Raw genomic sequence first — 17952 nt, forward strand, 5'->3', positions numbered from 1 at the left:
GCCTCAAGTATTTTATGCTGCAAATGCAGTGGATTTTATTCTTATTTATTAAACATTCAGAACAGTTTTACTGGCATAATTACATCTTAATTTGTTTCCAAATAGTGCTTTAATTTTTGCCTTTCTTTACTAGGAGCAAAGCTAGCGCTCTGCAGTGACTGTAGGGTTTCTCTGCCGCAGTGTGCAGGAATAAGGTTTAACTCTGGAATTCTGTGATCAGTTGAAAGTGGCATAAATCACCACAGTCGTCAAAAAACTCCCTCTCGCCTTTTCTCTGCCCCAGCTTCTTGCTTCCATGCTGCTCCCTTCCTTGTGCTGACTCAAACACTCAGGCAGCTGCACTGGGAACCACATCAGGGAGCTAACCTTTCCCCCTCTCAGCCCCTGGGCAACTGAGGTACAAAAGATTAAGGGATGTTTACTGCAGACATGAGATTTGGGTGCCCATGTGCTTTTGAAAATCCTGGTAGACATCTGTCTGCATCTTTTGGCATCAAATGCTTTTAGCAATCTGGCCTAAGGTGACTTGGCCAGGACTTTGCAGGAAGTCCTAAGAACTGAAAATAGGATTTGGATATTCCTTCATGCAGGCTGGGTTCCTGTTTAGTGATCTCCGCTCTGTGTTGTAAAAGAAGAGAAGCTAGACTTCATTGTAACTTTATCAAAAGAGTGTTTTGGCTGTGAATTAATAGAATCATTTGTAATTCAAAGCTTATCAGCTTCAGAACTTGGTTGTGCACTGAAAATGGTGACTTAAAATGAGTATCTTCTTTTCCATGGGTGCTGTTTGTTTTACTGTAATGTTGCGACAGCTGTTAATGAGGGTTTCTCTGTGAATAAAATCTGAATAAATCTTTAGCTTTGGTTTGTCTCACTAACATTTCTGAACTCTCATTTTAAGTGGCAAATATGAGTTGCAGGAGGAAGAATCTAAGTTATTTAATAGCTAAGCTCAATGATGAGGGTTGTATAATGAAAGGGTAAAGATTGACAGTGCAATTGAAAATGCAGCTGTGTGTGGTTAATGTAAAATATGCATTAACAGTATGAGGCATTAAAATAAATCAAAGTATTCATTGAAGTCTGTGTTTGAATCCCTGGTAATAATACTTTAAATGACTTATCTGATTTTGTTCTTTTCACACTGACTTCATAGTACTTGGTGAGGTGCCTGGCTGATGACTAAGAAGATAAACTGCATCCTCAGTATACTTTTTTCCATTTTGGAGGTTCATTGCAGCGCTGTGTGGAAATCGATAATCATTCCTTCTCTGCAGTTTTGTGCTGATGGCCAGATGATTTCTTCTACTGTGTTTTTGGGTGGTTTGATGGTAGATTAATAAGGACTGTTTTATTAAATGAGGAAGTTCCTTCAGGAACCTTGTGAAATTTGTAAAGCAGCTTTTTCATCATGCACTTGACTACTAGTTTTCCAAAACCGACAACTAGTCTATCTTGGACCAGTCTGTGAACACAAACTTTCACAGTAACAGAGATTAATGCAATATGCAGATTCCCTCTTTATGCATTTAACTGACAAAAGGATGTCAAAGTATAGGATTTCGAGTCTCTGTTAAGATGTGTTTGAGAAATGAGGTCTCACTGTGCAGAATGAAGGTGGTTTAACATTTGTGTGTGTTTGGAATTGTATTTTAAATCAATGATAATTTTTCTGTCCAAAACAAATACTGAAGCCCTTTTCATTGCTACAGATCATAAACCTCAGATCTGCCTTTGTCCCCTAGTGTAGTTCCTACATTTTGCAACAAAGTGTTTTTCCTGATACTTACTGAAATGAAACCATTTCAATATAGCTATTAGGTAAAATATAAAAAAAACTAAAGAAGGGAAAATTCACACTATTGGAACAAGAGATTTGCTTCAATAAGGAATGCTTATAAATTGTGGGAATTTATTCTGTATAACTCAACCCTGGCTCTTGTAAAAGGTTTCTTGTCTGTGTTTTCTACCAGCTTTCTGAAGGTTCTGTGACTTGCAGGCTGGTGTTGGTTTTACTTTAAATACACTTATTTAATGTTATTTTGATGTTATACCAGAGCAGGCTTAGAAAAGCTTACTCCCTTTCTAATGGTCTCATAGCGAGAACTTTTTATTACTATGATATTAGCTGCAAGTAATTTTAAAGAATTTTGGATGGCTAAAGAATAAATTTAAATTAACTAGTTAACATACTATCCTGTGAATAGTATGGTTTGTGAGCTGATAGCAAGCTAAGAAGTGCCTGTTTTTCAGACTTCACCGTTGTCCAAGTAGAGCAACTGCAACAAAAAGTGCAGGTTATGTCACCCACCTTCAGCTATTTTTATGTGAAGCTGCAGCAGTTAAGCAACATGTGCTGTGGAGGTTCTAATCTGCCATCACTATGAAAGGGGCACACTGATTTTATGCTACAAACTGCATCTTTTGTAGACTATTCACCACCCTTTACAGGTCTGCCAAGCCCACTCTGCAATTGGTTGCCAGGGGCTGCAGATGTTGGAAAAGAGAAATTTCAATGAAAGGCCCTGATTCAGCAACCCAAGCAGCCTGCCTCCCCCAGCCAAAGTAATCAGATTGGCAGCTGAATCAAAGGGTACAGTGGGCCCTTTGTTTGGGAGCTCCAGAGGTTAGTAATTGACAGAAGGTCAACAAAGTTTTATGAAGAAAAGAACAGAATATTAGAGGGTATTAGGCTGGAGAGAGAGAGTTTGGGAGTTTTATGTTATTGGAAGAAAGTTAGAACTTGAGTCAAAGGTTACAGTCGCAGGAAGCAAAGGTTGCATATAGCTGTTTAAATCTGAAAATAGTTTCAGCTCCAGAAACAGGACGGCTGAACAAAAATCTGCAGTTTCCCTAATTGTAGCTATGTGCAATTGTTAGTGTTGAAGGATTTATTTGTAAGCTTTGGGATTTAACATACAATGGTAGAAGGATGGTTGTTTTCCTCATAGAATCATGAAACTGGAAAAGATCTTAAGAGGTCCTGTTTCACCCTGGGAGAAGAAGCATTAGCTGTATCTGTGCAATATCATATGCAATAGATGCTTGCCTAATCTGCCACCCCAGAAAATTTCATTCACTGAGACCTGTGTGTTTGAAGAATGCTCGCTCTCAGTCCATGCCTAATCTCCTTCAGACTAAGCAGGTGTAGTAGTCATTCATTTTTTCTTTTTGTTGGTCATATTTTGTCGACCATCCTCATGGCACTAGTGGTAGTATTTCAGTTTTACCCACATCCATCTTGGAATGGAATACAAAAAACTGGAGAAAGCATTCCAGGGCCTTACTAGCGTTGAGTAGACTGGAAGGATTACTACTGTTTATGTGTCCCAGTATGATGTTTGCCTTGTTTGCAATAGCTTGAGATTGTTGATTTATGTTCAATTCTAATCCATGTAAGCCAAGTCAATGTTGGCTTATATGTTGGTTATTACTCATCTCTCTGCTTTATTGTAAATGCTTAAAAATAACCTCCTTGTTCCATTATTTTTCCAGGAATTGAAGTTAAGCTGATGGTCTATAATTCTCTGGCACTCCTTTTTACCCTTTTTAATAAATAATAGGAACTATTTGTGCAATTCCCCATCTTTTAAGATCTCATCTGTGCTCTGCAAGAACTGAAAGACAGTTATTAACATTGCATGGCATTGCATCAGCCAGCCCTTAACTGCTCTAAATTAATCAGGCCCACTCTGGTTGAAAGTACCTGAGTTCGTTATTCTCTTCCTGTGTGAGGCGGAGGCCTTGGTTTGTTCCTGGTATCAATTATGATAACTGCCTCCTTGTGACTGGCTTTTTGATGAAGATTAATGCATTGTTTTGATGTCTGCTTATGGCCATGAGCATTTTGAAATCTGCTTATTGCAATTACCTCTCAAGTAATGAATGATCTGTGAACTCATAACCATTTCAGAGAGAGAAATTTAGCTCTTTTATGACAAATAGTGTATGCCCTGTGAGTTGACGTTGTGATCAGTTGGGCAATTTCGTTTTTGAATGTGTGAAAGGGCACTCCTGTCTCAATAATAGAGGATGTTTGCTTGTGTACTTTGTTGGTAATTGGTGCCTAAAACGGAGCAGTGGGGCTACCTGTGCTGGACCTTGTCAGTAAGCAAATCTTCCTCATATTTTCAGGAGAAGGGAATTGACAAAAGAAGCAATAATTATTTATATTCAGTTTGGAAAAGGATTTTCTATACTGCTTGTTTTCTTGCTGCAGTTTGCTATAGTAAGTCAAAGGAACAGAATGTATTTTATACATCAGAAATATGGAACACTGACTTTAAATATGGTTTCTCTTTTGGATTTGGGATTTTCCTTATGTTGAAATAGCTTCCTTTATTGCCCTGAAAAGTTAAGAAATCCTTTTTGTGTGGGTGAGCAGTTTAAAATAGGTACTATTTACAGCATCTGCATTTTACTTGACTCTGTGGTCCCTGAAAAGAGGGGTATTCCTGGGGATCTGACATGTGGCACATCTGGCACAGACATTGTCCGTACTGGCCATTGGCATTAAGGCTGAGTTCTGATTATGCTGAAGTCTTGTCTGGTCATGCAATGTGCAAGGAGGACAGACACTGGTGACCTTTTCTACCTGACACCTTTTCTACCTGACACTATCTCTGCAAATGTAAATTGGAGAAGTGGGTGTTCAGAAATAAGCCGTGATACATTTGATGTCTGAGCAGAGAACATATGTGAGTTAAAATTGTGAGAGTAACCATACTGGAGCAGATGAGAGATCTATGCAACCCTGTGTCTTGGCTCTGATGGCAGCAAAAACGAGATGCTGAAGTAAAAGTGTAAGAAGAGGTCTGGCGTATATAGTACTACTTTATGCTGGGTATTTACCTAATCTCCAGCCATTTTGAGCTCAGGGACTTCCTTGCCCACATAGGATTTCTATGAATTAGTTAGGTCTGAATGGATTTTTCTTCATGAACTTGCCCAGTCTCACCTGTAGCCCATGTGAACTCTGCCCACAGCCTAACTACATCTTGTTTGAGAAAACTTTACCTTGTTTTAGCTTTGTTTTGCTGTTTTTCCCTCATGCTGCCATTTTTTTTATCAAGACATTGGTCCATCCTCTCTAAGACTCTCATGACTCCATAGACCTTTACTGTCATTGACCTCAGCCATCTCCTTCCCAGAGCGACAAATCCTAGCAGCTGTACAAAACCTGTTTTACAACTTTAATTATCCTCATTGCTCTTCTCTGAAACTCTTCCAACTCTTCTGAACCCTTTTTGAGATGAGAGGACCTCAACAGCATGCAATGTTCAGTGTATGAGAGCAAGCCATAGATTTACACAGCAGCATAATGATGCTTTCGGTTTTACTCTTTTATTAATTTCCTAGAAATACCCAATACTGTCTGGATTTGGTTTTCTTACTGCTTCTGAGAACTGAGCTCAATTCTGATGGAACTAACTATTCTGAGCCCAAGATCTTGGTCCTCAGTAGTCACAGTCAGTTCTGAACAAATGTCGTATTAAGAATAAGCTTCCTCCACGTGCACCTCTTTCCATTTGTCTCCGTTATGCTCAGTCAGGTCTGTCTTTACTCCTATTCCCTGTCTGCTTCACTTTCTTTAGTAGCCTTGAATAAGAGAGTTTGATAGCCTGTATACCCTTTAGCCGTTTCTTTTTTGTCTTCTCCATTCCAGGAACATCTTGGCCACGCAAAGCCCTCTGCCAGGAACTCTTTCAGGCTTGGACTGTACAAGCCTGTGCAGCTGTTTTCTGTACATACCTGCACAGTTGTCCAGCCTGCTGTGGGGGTTCTTCATACACCAGTGTGGATGTGTTCATTAAGACACTTTCCAGACACCATGGTGATCTATTTGTCTTCAGTTAGCTACATATGTATGTAGTAGCATGCTAGTTAGCATACTTCTTGCCAGTGTGAGTTGATATCACACGTAAGGTTCAAATATTGAGCATTTCTCTTCTTATCAGTTTTTAATAACAACTGTTTTGTGGGTTGCTGTTGTTCTGCCACTTTTGTGTTTTGCAAGTCTACCTTTTTTCTTAGCATTGTATGACAATGCTGTATTTGTAATAGATATGAAAAAAGATGTGACTAATATCTTTGTTGCATCTAAAATCAGTTTAATGAACGATTATATGTTTTCTAGCAGTAGCTGTTTACTGATCATCACGGACAGTGAAAGTTGGACACCTAAAATTACTTTGTGGATTTTTCTCCCCTTTAGGCAACGGAACAACACATAAAAATGCTGCCAGGAAAAGACACAGAAAGTAGGAAGAAGAAAAGCAAAATGGGATACCCTTACTGAAATATTGAATAAACAAAGTGGGAAAAGAGACATCATAAGTTAAAAATCAGATGTGGACAGGAGCACAGTTATGTAGGGATCTTCAAACAAGACTAAGACTGCAGAGAGTTGGTGATGGCACATGATTAGGAGTGCATCTGCACTACAGTGAGGGGAACTGAAGAAAAAATGACAACAAGAATTATTATCTGTTGAAGAAAACACCATGGATTTACTCCTAGTAGGAAAAATGTACTAAGTTATTAATGCACAATCAGAAAGCACTGAGAATAATATTCAACAGGAATACACAGCTTTTTCCTTGAAGTTCTTGACTGCAGGATTTTTAAATTCTGTTTAACTCAAGAGGAAAAGGTTTTATTTGGTTGTAGCGACTTGTTGGTCGTCTGATCCAGAAGCATTTATGGTGTAAAAAACTTAGTTTTTCATATTGATAATAACTTTTTGGTGTTTTAAGTTGTGGTATAGAAACTTTAGGGTTAAAGCTTGGAATTCATAATAAATGTGGTCAAAGTGGAATTCTGCAGATTACAGAAAATATACGTTTCTTTCATAAAAGCAAGTTTAAGTGACAGAGCTGTTTTGTATTTATAATTTACAAAGTACACAAAGGATTTTCAAATTTAACTTTGCTTAGTTATGGAGACTTTGCTGGTAGGTGGTGTCTATGGTTTGTAATTGTTCTCTGGTAAAGCACATCTGGAGATTAATGTTTTTTCCAGATATAAATGTATCAAGCACAAAAGTGAATCACACGAAACTATTATTGAAACATTCTCAAATCAGTGAATGCTTTTGTTTCTTTCCATCTTTGTTTTGAAACGCTTTAAAAAATTAAGAGATATGAGTCTGGGAAGGAGGGAAGAAATTTCTGTGCTCTTTTATCTGAGCTTCCAATGTTTTTTCCTGTTGTGAATCCCACTAAATGACTGAAGAAATGGAAACAACTATTTTAAAGTAGAACACATGGTATTAAACCAAAAGTGCCACTCAGATCTTGGGCAGTTTGGAGTCTGAATGTTAAGCAACCAAGTGGCCCTAAGAAAGGATCCTGTGAATACTGGTGGATTATGATCACCAGAACAAGCCAAGTGCAGGTGCTTGTGGCCTAAAAGAACAGTTGCTTTTCCTACTCTTCTTTTTACTCCAATGTCTCATCTTGGATTTATCTTCCTTGTGGCCAGTGAGTGTTGCTGTCCTGTTCTAAACACCTTGTGTGACATAGAGGAGGTCAAGCAGAAGCAAGGAAATAGAGGTGAACTTGCCTTGCTGCCCCTTGGTAAAAAGGAAACATGATGTATCTCTGCTGAAATTTGACAGAAATATCCCTATCATGCATTCATCAGTTCACACTGAATCAAAAAAATCAACAAAACTTTGGTGTAGTAAAAAATCAGGCACTGAGTCTGCATCATGCCCTCGGGGTGTGAAGACACACTGGGGCAGGATTTACAATGGCAATTTAAGATGCCACCACCTTGGCCACCCATTTCCAGTTCTCACTCTAGACTGCAGATGAAGACTTATCTATCATTTCCGTTGGGCAGTGCTGGGAGTGGCAGAAGATTATGTCTGCCCAAGCCTTAGCTGTTTCAATTTGAAAGAGAGTGTCTTACCGGGGGTACAGCACTGTCTTCGCCATCACTCTAATTGGGGTGTCTGGGAATGAGCACACAACTCAAGTGGAATCAGTAGTACTGACAGGCTAGGAACCTCAAGCAGTGGGAGATGGAGGGATGAAGTAGCGACAAGGTGGCAGTACTGTGACAAAATAAATACTTTCAGACCCAGCCTGAGGTAGAGGTTGTCTCTGATTTCTGTGTTTCACCAGGTAAACTTAAAGGCAAGTTAGCTAAATCTTCTGTTCTCAAATAATGGGTAAAAGCATAAAGGAGACATAAAAATAATGACAGTCTCGATTCTTTTCTATTTTCATAATGCGGTGGAAGATAGAGATGAGGTTACTTGTGTTTCATCACTGTGACTTGCAGTCAGAATGGTGTTGTAGGGTTTAGTCTGAAGGAAGGGGAATGGGGACAAAAAGAAGAGGGAGAGTCTTTTCCCTAGTTTCATTTTACCACAAACATTACCATGTACACCCCTAACAAATCTACAACAAAACCCAGATCTTTCACTTTAGATCCTGATGACCTTAGATTTGCATGCTCTCTTGCTGTTATGCCAAGGTGATACGGAATTTGGGTAACTGAATGTAAATTAGGAAATACAAAAATATAGGGGATGTCATTTGAGAAGTTGTTTTAGTAAAAGCATGCCTATAGCTTTATCTGATTTATAAGTTCAGCTCTGTTCCTCACAGCATCATATTTTCAAAAGGGAGAGTGGACAGGTGAACCCCCCTTTTACAATGGTCAGGGTTTTGTAAGACCTGCAAAAGCAAAGGAACATGGAAGTATTGCCTGCTGTCTGCAGTAGCTACTGGCTAAACATTGTTTCTAGCTTGTTCTGATGTATGTTAGACACAAACAAGGAGGGCACACAGAAGGATGTCCTTCTGTTTCATCACTTTTTGGAATACTTGGCTAATGGTTATTATATTTTCATTTCTGAGACATATCTTTTAGGGACGTGGCTGAGAACAGGATAAGAAAGCCAGCAGAGATGATGAGTCTGACCTCTGGAAATAGAATCTGAATTACTGTAATGTAACTTCAAAAGCAGATTTATGCCATTTTGTAACTGAGATTATCAATAAAGCTCAGGTACTGCTTAATATGCTGGGCCAGCACTGCTTTCAGGAAATGTTTGCGTTCTTTGTAAAACTGTGTGAATTTTATTCTGGTAAGAACTGGAAAGTAGTTTTTAATGCTGCCCAAGCACAAGGTAAATCCACAAGGTAAATTATTGTAAAGTTTTCTAATGTGCGATGGATAAATCCTGACCTCGTTAGTAGGTGTTTCCTGTATGCTATTCTGGAACCAGGATCTGGACTGAATGAGTTTGCTGAACTCACTGTTGTAATGCTGTTTAAGAGAAAGATTAACTCAGAACCTCAATTCAACAAAATCTTTTTTCTTCCTAGGTGAAATGGAAATTCCAGATTCAAATGACCCCTTAGGTCATGCAGATGGACTTGAGAGACCAATTCCAACACCTAAAGGTAAAATTAGTTGTAGTTACTTTTTCTTCCGCCTGCCCAAATATAAGCACACTTTAGAAAGGACCAGCAAAATCCTGTTATTATATGTTCACTTGATTTACCTGTGAATACAAGTCTGTAAGAAAGGCAGCCTTGTGTGACTTAATACTTCTGATTCTAAGCAGGGATAGCAAGGTTACAGGAGTCTATAAAAATTAATTTTTAAGCATGTTTAGTCCCCCCACCCTGAGGGATTAGATGTTTGACCCAAACACAGAGGGCTATTATTACCTTCCTAGCATATTTTCTGTCACTTCGCTACCATGAAAATGATTTAATTTTGTACAGTGCCACACTTGGCATCTATAGGTAAATCTGAAGTACTGGTATCTCTAAATATCTTTGGGTTGAGATAATTAAATCTAGCCCATGGCAACACAAGAATACTTACTTTTTAAGTAGCTCTGAGCATGAGTGATTTTTTTAAAAAACAGACTGTAATGACAGAATTTCTAGTAACTTGTTAGTTAGCATAAATTTTTATGATACTTTATCACTTAAACTATAGATCCAAATGCTATTCTTGGATCTGAAAATGCACATATTTACTGCAAATTGTGATTCCAATTACTATTTGGTGCAACTTCCTAAAGCAGGAGATTTTCAGTGTTCTACCTGAAGAAATGTATTTTCTCATTTGTAGTACAGATTTTTTCTTTGTATGGATGCACTGCTGTTGTAAAGTCAACCCTGATACTTAGAAAAAATGTCAGATAATCTTGTTAGCATGAAGAGCTTAGCCTACTTTCTGCCTTATCATTAGCATTCTCCGTAAGATGAGCACATGTTGAAGCCTGTGAAGCTCTGAGGTGCTGGTCAGGTGTTCTTCTTGGAGCTTCTCTTTCAGAGGAACATAAATTTTGAGGGTACCTTGGAATATATTCTCTATTCTCATAGATATCCGATGTCATGTAATCCTTATTGTGCTTCACCTGAACGCGAGTTAGATTTCTTACCCTGACTATGCTTATTAGAAGCTTTTTTCCAGAATCTTCCATTAATTTCTATCCTTAATTGCATTAAAAAAGGCATATTTATGTTCGCATATCTCTAACCATGTTCCTACTGATCATCAGTGTGGGACTGTGTCCCTCCCATTTGGGAGGAAGACTTTGTGTACTCCTCAACCCTTTTCCACTTCCTGAAGCTCCCAAATTATTTTAGAGGATTAAACTTTGTCCTCCATTGTGGGAATAAATTTCAGTAAAAGTCATTCCTGTCAGCAGCACTGTATACTACAGTTGTTTTATTCACTCCACACTCACGTACCCACTACTTTTGATGGGAAAAGGTCCATGTTTAATCTTTAACTGCATCTGACAGACTTGTTTACTTGGCAAGTTGGTCCCACTTTACTCTTTTGTTATGTCTGAGCTTTTAAGGGTACAGACATAAAAGAAAATGTTTTTTTCATGTGACATTACTTGGTTAAATTCTTGCTGAGAAAGGAGTTGCAGTTATTTCCTTTTTTTGCAGGGCCACAGGCAATACCTGTCTAAGGAAGTAATTAATCACATCTCAAACATTTCTACATCATAAGGAATTTGTATTTCCTTCAGAAAAAAAAGACACCGTTGTTCTTATATGACTCATTGGTATAGAATCAGTTGTTAGTTTCCAGCATGCCTGGTCTGGAAACGGCCTCGTTTTGCTCCCCTTTTATTTTTGTGGCTACAAAATTCTCCAAATAAGCAAAAATCTCTTGGTTGAAATTTTTTGTTTCTGTGCTTGGAATGTTAACCCATGTGTTTCCATATCATAGCATGAGGTAGCAGGTTTTGTTTCAAAAAATCATTGGACAGTTCACAGTTTGTGCATACTATTGAGACCATTAGAAGGAGTCCTTCAGCTTCTTCGATCACATCAACCTTCTTTCCTTCCTTGAGAAACGTTTAGTTATTCTGATTTGTTTATGACCTCTATTTTTTTCTGATTGTAGAACAGACCTACAACAGGCCTGAAAATAATAGTAAATAGGGTTTAATAATGCCCAAAGTTAAAGCCACTTTAGAAGTACTAAGCATATTGGACACCCTCTCCCCTAAATCCTCCAGAAGTCTTGAAAAACAGTTCTGTCTCCAAACAAGTAACCAGGTTAAGCAAGGTATTATTAGTAATGTGCACTTTCAAAAAGTTGCAAGTCTCTTCCTACAAGTGAAGCTAGCCTTTTGATAGTTGATGGGATAGGACCATGACTCGGCTAGGGCTTTGAGGAGAATTTATCTTCCCCTGTTTCCTTTAAGTGAGCACCTGAGCCACCAGAAAAGCACTGCCTCTGAGTGATGTTTCACTGCAAACCAGAGCAGAACAGTGAGTATTTACTGTAGAAGAACTTAGGTCTGCTTTGGAATAAAAATAAAAGATTTGAACACAAATCTCCTCCCAGTCCAGTGAGTCTTTGTAAAGATGATGCTTTCCTCAATCTTGATTTTCAGTCTTGGTGTCTTTATGTTTTGCAACAAACACTCCAACAAACTCTCCCGGGTTCCTAAAAAGTCTCTTTTCCCTGATCAAGAGGCAGAACAGTGTCAGCTCCATGCTCCTGTCTGGAAACACCCAGGCTCGCTGCCTGCTGGGTATTGCACTGCTCTCTGCCCACCTTCCTCTCGGCCAGCTTTTCCTGCTGGTGATGCTGGGGAAGAGGGTGATGCTGGCGAAGGAGCAAAGTTCCCTCTCTCTCTCACTGCAGCAGAGGGTCAGCCAGGACAAGGTCAACAGGGAGCTTTCCTTTCTGAAGCCCAGAGGAGAAAAAGAACATACCTGTTAATCACAAATAAAAGCAAGAGTTGTGGCACAAGCGGAAAACAAGTTTTTCTTTGGTGATGAGCACTGTTAGTGCATCATCTCGGAGGGTCTCACTGCTCGCAATCTCATACTCTCAAAACAAACCTGGGGAAGGTATTAAAGGGTAAAATGCGAACTCTTAATGCGTAGATGAGCTGCCAGTAAAATCTTACATCATAAATAATGTCTGGTGGTGGGAATGTTAGAGCAATACACTTTAATAGTTAAAGAAATGCATGAGTAAGGGCAACCTGCAATAGCTGAGACATTGAGTGAGTTGGGTTGCTCCAGGAGACATGATGCCTCAAGCCTCTGACCTTAACTGTGGTTTTTGCACAAGTCTATCTGGGAACTTATTCTGGTTCAAGAGGATGAATATATGATAAATCCAAGTTATGACTGGGCTATCCTGGTTGCTTTGACTTGATGTAAGGTAACCTGTCAGGAATCATTTGTATGTATTCTAAAAGTGGTGGCTTTTTATCTACGTGACTGGTGACCCAAAGAACAGTCCACATCCTAACTGCACTGTTGTGCCCCACAAAGATCTGCTTCTAAATGGGCAGTAGGCTAGTACAGGTAGTACCTTCCTCTTCACAGTCTCATCTGGGAGTTCAGAAAACAAGAAAACAAAACCATTCCACCCCGTAGAATTGGATTCCTGGGCTAGGTAAAATCTTCAGTCCTTCAAGTATAAGAAAATACTGCTCAAAAATAGGTTTCCTGCTGCTAATAAGAGAGCTTAAGCCCATGGATTTGGGTGTGGAGGACAATGTGCACGCTGTGGCAGTATTTCAATGCTAATTCTACTTCATTCCTGAATTGGCTATAATTTGTTCCAAAGTACATTTGAAGTGCATGTGATCCAAATCGCTTTATTTTACATGCTTCTGGCTGCATTTTTGTACATTGAGATCACAAATAGTGTGGAAGATGGGGTGCAAATAATGGGATTAAATTATGCTGTAAAGGTATCAATTTATCAGGAAATACTATGTGGCTGTATATAACAGTGTAGTTTTCTTAACTGCTCATGTGTATTTTGGGAGTGCTGCCAACATCCCTTCCATTTCCTAACCTGGCTCCAATATGTTGTAGATCGCTCATCTTCATATTGTGGTTAAATAAAGCAGAGGGGTGAAGATTTGGGAAGACTACTTTGTATTTAGGAAAATGGTCTATGCAAGAAATCATGAGTCTTAGACTTCTATCTCCCCTGCTTATTAGGATGGTGTTTCTCAGTGTATTTCCAGTCCTGATTTACTTGTGGAAAGAGTCACTTTACTGGACTCCTACCACCCGCTAAGGTGTGATGGTGTGATTCACGTCCCCTAAACTCTTGTACTTACAGCAGTGTTGCTATACACACCTCTAGAAAGAAATGCTTTGAATTTCAGCAACTTTCATGTTTGTTTTCTCTTAAAATAGTGTTCAGTTTTTTTATAAGCCCAGAACACTCTGCAACCCTTTGTTATTCTTTACAGATTATCTGTCAATTCTGTGAACACTTTATACTTATTACTGTATTCATAACACAGTAAATTTGGGAACAGTGTTGTCTTCCTCAAGTGATTCCTTGTTAATAATCAGCTATTCCATAAGCTAAAGTATGGTTCCTAGGTTCTTATTATAGGAAATTATGAATTCACTTTTAATGGAAATATCATTAGATTAATTACTCAAAATGTTTTCCAATAAAATCTTTTGTATTGGATATAAGATTATATTAGTCTTAAAACACCATCGCAGAAGATTGTCATTTGAAAGAGTTGTGGCGAGAGAAACCATGTTCTTTTATTTATATCTAACAAAATGAACAAAGAGTTATTTGAAGACAAAAATGAAAAAGGGTGGGGAGGAAAAAAAAAAGAAAAAGAAAGGGACTGAGGGAAAAAAAATCCCACATTGCTTTTTAAACAAATCATAATATACATATTTTTAGTGGTTTTGAACATTGAAAACTTTTATGCCATGAATCTGAAAATGCTCTAAATTGTATGCAGTTATGCAGACAAAAAGTATTGTTGTTTTTTTTTTAAAACAGCTGATTTTAAATTTTGAGTATCTAAAGCCAAAACTGCTGTAAGTTGTGATGTGTTCTGTAATACCGAACAGATGGGTTTATGGGCTTTTTTGACTGTTGGATCTAAAGTTATTTAAATAACATACATATGTCTTATCGAGAAATATGTATGCTAAAAAGTGATAAAACATATATGTAATTATTACTATTTGTTCTGAAGAGATTGTTGTATCTTCAGGTATCTAGCAATTTATGACTCAAATTTTCCTTTCTTTTTCTCAGAAATTGAACATTCAGTGTTTGTTTCCCTTGTGCAATGCAGAAAGAAAAGGGAATCAACTGTTCCACAAAAATGGATAATTATCTCATATCCTCATTATCTCAGGAACATAGAAAGATGTGAAACTCAGTATAGTATCATACATATTGCCACTTAGTCCATGTGTGAATTTGGGAGGTCACTTAAACTCCCTTTGCTTTAGTTTCCACTTTTGGAAAATAAGATTGATGATATCTTCCCATCTCATGAGACTTCAATATTCATAAATGATTTAGAAGTTCTGAGATAAAAAGAGTTGCAAATTTTGAATAATTGCTATTCATGGATGCCATCACGAAGCTGGTTTGAAAATTATGAATGCATAACTATTTTTAAAATCATATACGGAAAAAGGAGCCACAACAACAAAAAATTAATAGAAACCAAAACTCAAATTGAAAACAGCTAAGCCAGAATTAACTTGATCTAAAGTAACTGAAGAGGTTTAAAATACTTTTTTTAGAATGAACTTCAAAATCACAGCTAAGATCTTAAAACAACAGAAGCAGAGCAATCATTTTATATTGTGTTCTTGCCAAGAATAGCACATATGGGTTGAGGCAATAACTTGGACATCTAAGTGCCAGAATAATATAAATAAAACTAAGAAAAATAATATGCATGTGAGGTCTCAGTGATAGTTGCACCCTTTATGTTTTTAGCTTAGTATCTATTCTTGTGCATATCTTGACAATGATTTGACACATGGGGGAAAAGTTTATTTTTATATTCTTGCCAAAACACAGAAAATAGACCTGTCATCTCAATTTTGATTTGCTGTGGGATTCTGTTTGATGTATTTATAGCAAATTTATTCCATTTAAAAATATGAAATACTGGCAACCTAATAAAGGCATTTCAAAATATGAAGGAGTTTTGCCAGAATTCGTGTCAGTCATTTCACTAAGCTACTTTATTCATAGGGTACATAGAGTATGACAGTATAACATAATATATAGCTTAAGTTGCATTATCCTCTCATAGGTTCTTGACAGAACAGTTTTTACTCTGTTCAAGCAAAATAAATATTAGTATTGGTTGTATACTATGTTGGAAACCATAATAAAAGAGAAATGTAATTTAGACCATCTTTGCCTACAGCAAATGCAGAAATATCCACCAGATAGCTTTTCCCTTTGAAGTACTTCAAGCCAAGCCAAAGAACACTGAAGGCAAAGGAAGCATTTTCCTTCATTTCAATGACCCTTGGAACTAAACCAGAGTATAGAAAATAGTATATAACAATAGTATTTGTGTAACACAGAAAATTGCTGGCCATTATACTCAGATTTTTAAAAAATTCTATTTGATATCCGTATCTCAAATGAAATATAATTGTTTATAATATGACATTTACAAGTTTAGTAATGCTGTTTATACATAGCAAGCCCAAAATATTTTATAGAGAGTATTTATTCTTTGTTTCAAAGGTATGTCAATATTAAAAGAGATTAACAAATCTGTTCAAGTTTTACAAAATTCTAGTTGACTGATGCATAACACAAAATATAGGACACAAGGTAAATACAAGTCCTAGTGCCTTCACATTTCATTTTCCTCCATACCTGTCCAAAGGAATATTTATTAAGAGAGAAAGAGAACTACATTGGAAAAAATTTGCTTTGCACATTGTTGAGGTCCCAATTTATCCTGGGAAACAGTTTGTTTTTTCCCTAAACCATTGCATCAAGCTGGCATCCACACAGTGTTTGTGGTGTGATGTACATCACAAAAAGTAACTGCTGATTATCACCACAGAAATTAAATAAGAAAAACATTCTTAAGAACATGGTTGGTTAAATTTTCCACTTTGTTTGAAAGATTTGCAATTATGGGTTATCTAAAGTGGACACCAAATAACAGAGCAGCACAACAAATGGCTGCCCGCTCTGTCATACAATTACTTCAGATTCAGTAAGTACATAAACACCAGGCTTTAGCATTGTTTCTCAAAGAGGAAATGAAACTAGCAAATAGAGAGTGTGCACTTCAGGGTACAGACAGAGGCAGTGGATCGGCAGTGAGTTGCCCTGCTGCTCCTAAGCTGCTCTGCAGAACTTTGAAGAAAACACAAGTGTTTCAAAGTTCAGCAGGTTAAAATATTTATTACTTGATTTGTAATAACAGAGTAATATAAAACACTGCAGAAAATGCCTGTAAAATTGGCAGGAGAAATAATGAACTAAAGCCAAATTCTGACCTGCAGGAAATGGATTCAGTTACACTGACTTCAGGGGAAGTGTATCTAATCACACTGGGTCTGAATTCATCCATAAATCTTTGGCATTGCTTTTGGTGGTAATAGTTTTGTTCTAGTTATTAATAGGATCTGATTCATAAACTCATATGAAATATTTTGGATTGTTTAAAAGCTATGGACCAAATTACTTCCTACAGTAACTCCGGTTTAACTGGTAAAACAGAAAGGTCTAACATGGATTTAATCTTGAGTTAATAACATTTGTTGGTCCTAATAAGTAAATTTAGTATCTGTTTTCATCCAAATTTATTTGAATGTAATATCCGTGACTAACGCGAAGTAGAGACTCAACCTGGTTCATTTTAAATCAGGAAAAGTGAAATAGTGGTAAGTGTTTGAATAAGCTATAAGCTGACCAATGTCACAAAAACTGACGAATGGCACAAGAACAACACAGAGTTTTCATATACTTCTGTGTTATGAACAAAAAGTATATCAAAGAGGCAGAAGAACCACATTCCCTGGCTGTCAACTTACAGCACTTGAATTGGCTCCACCTTTATAGAAAGATTCTTCTCCGTCTCTTTCACTTCTTAGGAATCAGGAGCATCTCTGAGCCAGCTGATTGTACCTCTCTGCTGGTTCCATGCTGGAAGTGGCCCAACTTCTTCTCAAAAAAGACCTTAAACTGTCTCTTCTACCTCCCTTGTGTAAACACATTCAGACTGCCCCCACGATTGCTGAATCGTAGACCCATAGAACCACAGAACAGCCCAGGTTGGGAGGGACCTCAAAAGATCATCTGGTCCAACCTTTTTTGGGAAAGGGAGCCTAGGCAAGATCATCTAGCACCCTGCCCAATTGCATCTTGAAAACCTCCAGTGATGGGGACTCCACCACATCTCTGGGGAGATTGTTTTCCAGTGAATGATTGTTCTCACTGCAAAAAATTTCTTTCTTCTATTGAGATTAAATCTCTCCTGATGCAACTTGCACCCATTGCCCGTTGTCTTCTCCATGTGGCTCCTTGTGAAGAGAGAGTCTCTGTCCTCTTTGCAGATGCCTTTTAAGTACTGGAAAACTGTGATGAAGTCCCCCCCTGAGCCTTCTCTTCTCCAAGGAGAAGAGACGTAACTCCTTCAAGTCTTTCCTCATAGGACAGGTTCTC

General features: G+C 37.8%; 1 protein-coding gene across 1 annotated transcript in view; it reads left to right on the plus strand.

Moving 5' to 3' along the window:
• The window catches only part of ROR2 (receptor tyrosine kinase like orphan receptor 2), a 158302-nt gene that overhangs the window by 97694 nt on the left and 42656 nt on the right, over nt 1-17952 (plus strand). Inside the window, exon 2 of the mRNA XM_050912922.1 lies at nt 9342-9419. Within this exon, the coding sequence (XP_050768879.1) occupies nt 9342-9419 (78 nt within the window). The remainder of the gene's footprint in view (nt 1-9341; nt 9420-17952) is intronic.

The sequence above is a fragment of the Gymnogyps californianus genome, chromosome Z (genome assembly GCF_018139145.2).
Source record: "Gymnogyps californianus isolate 813 chromosome Z, ASM1813914v2, whole genome shotgun sequence".
Taxonomy (NCBI): domain Eukaryota; kingdom Metazoa; phylum Chordata; class Aves; order Accipitriformes; family Cathartidae; genus Gymnogyps; species Gymnogyps californianus.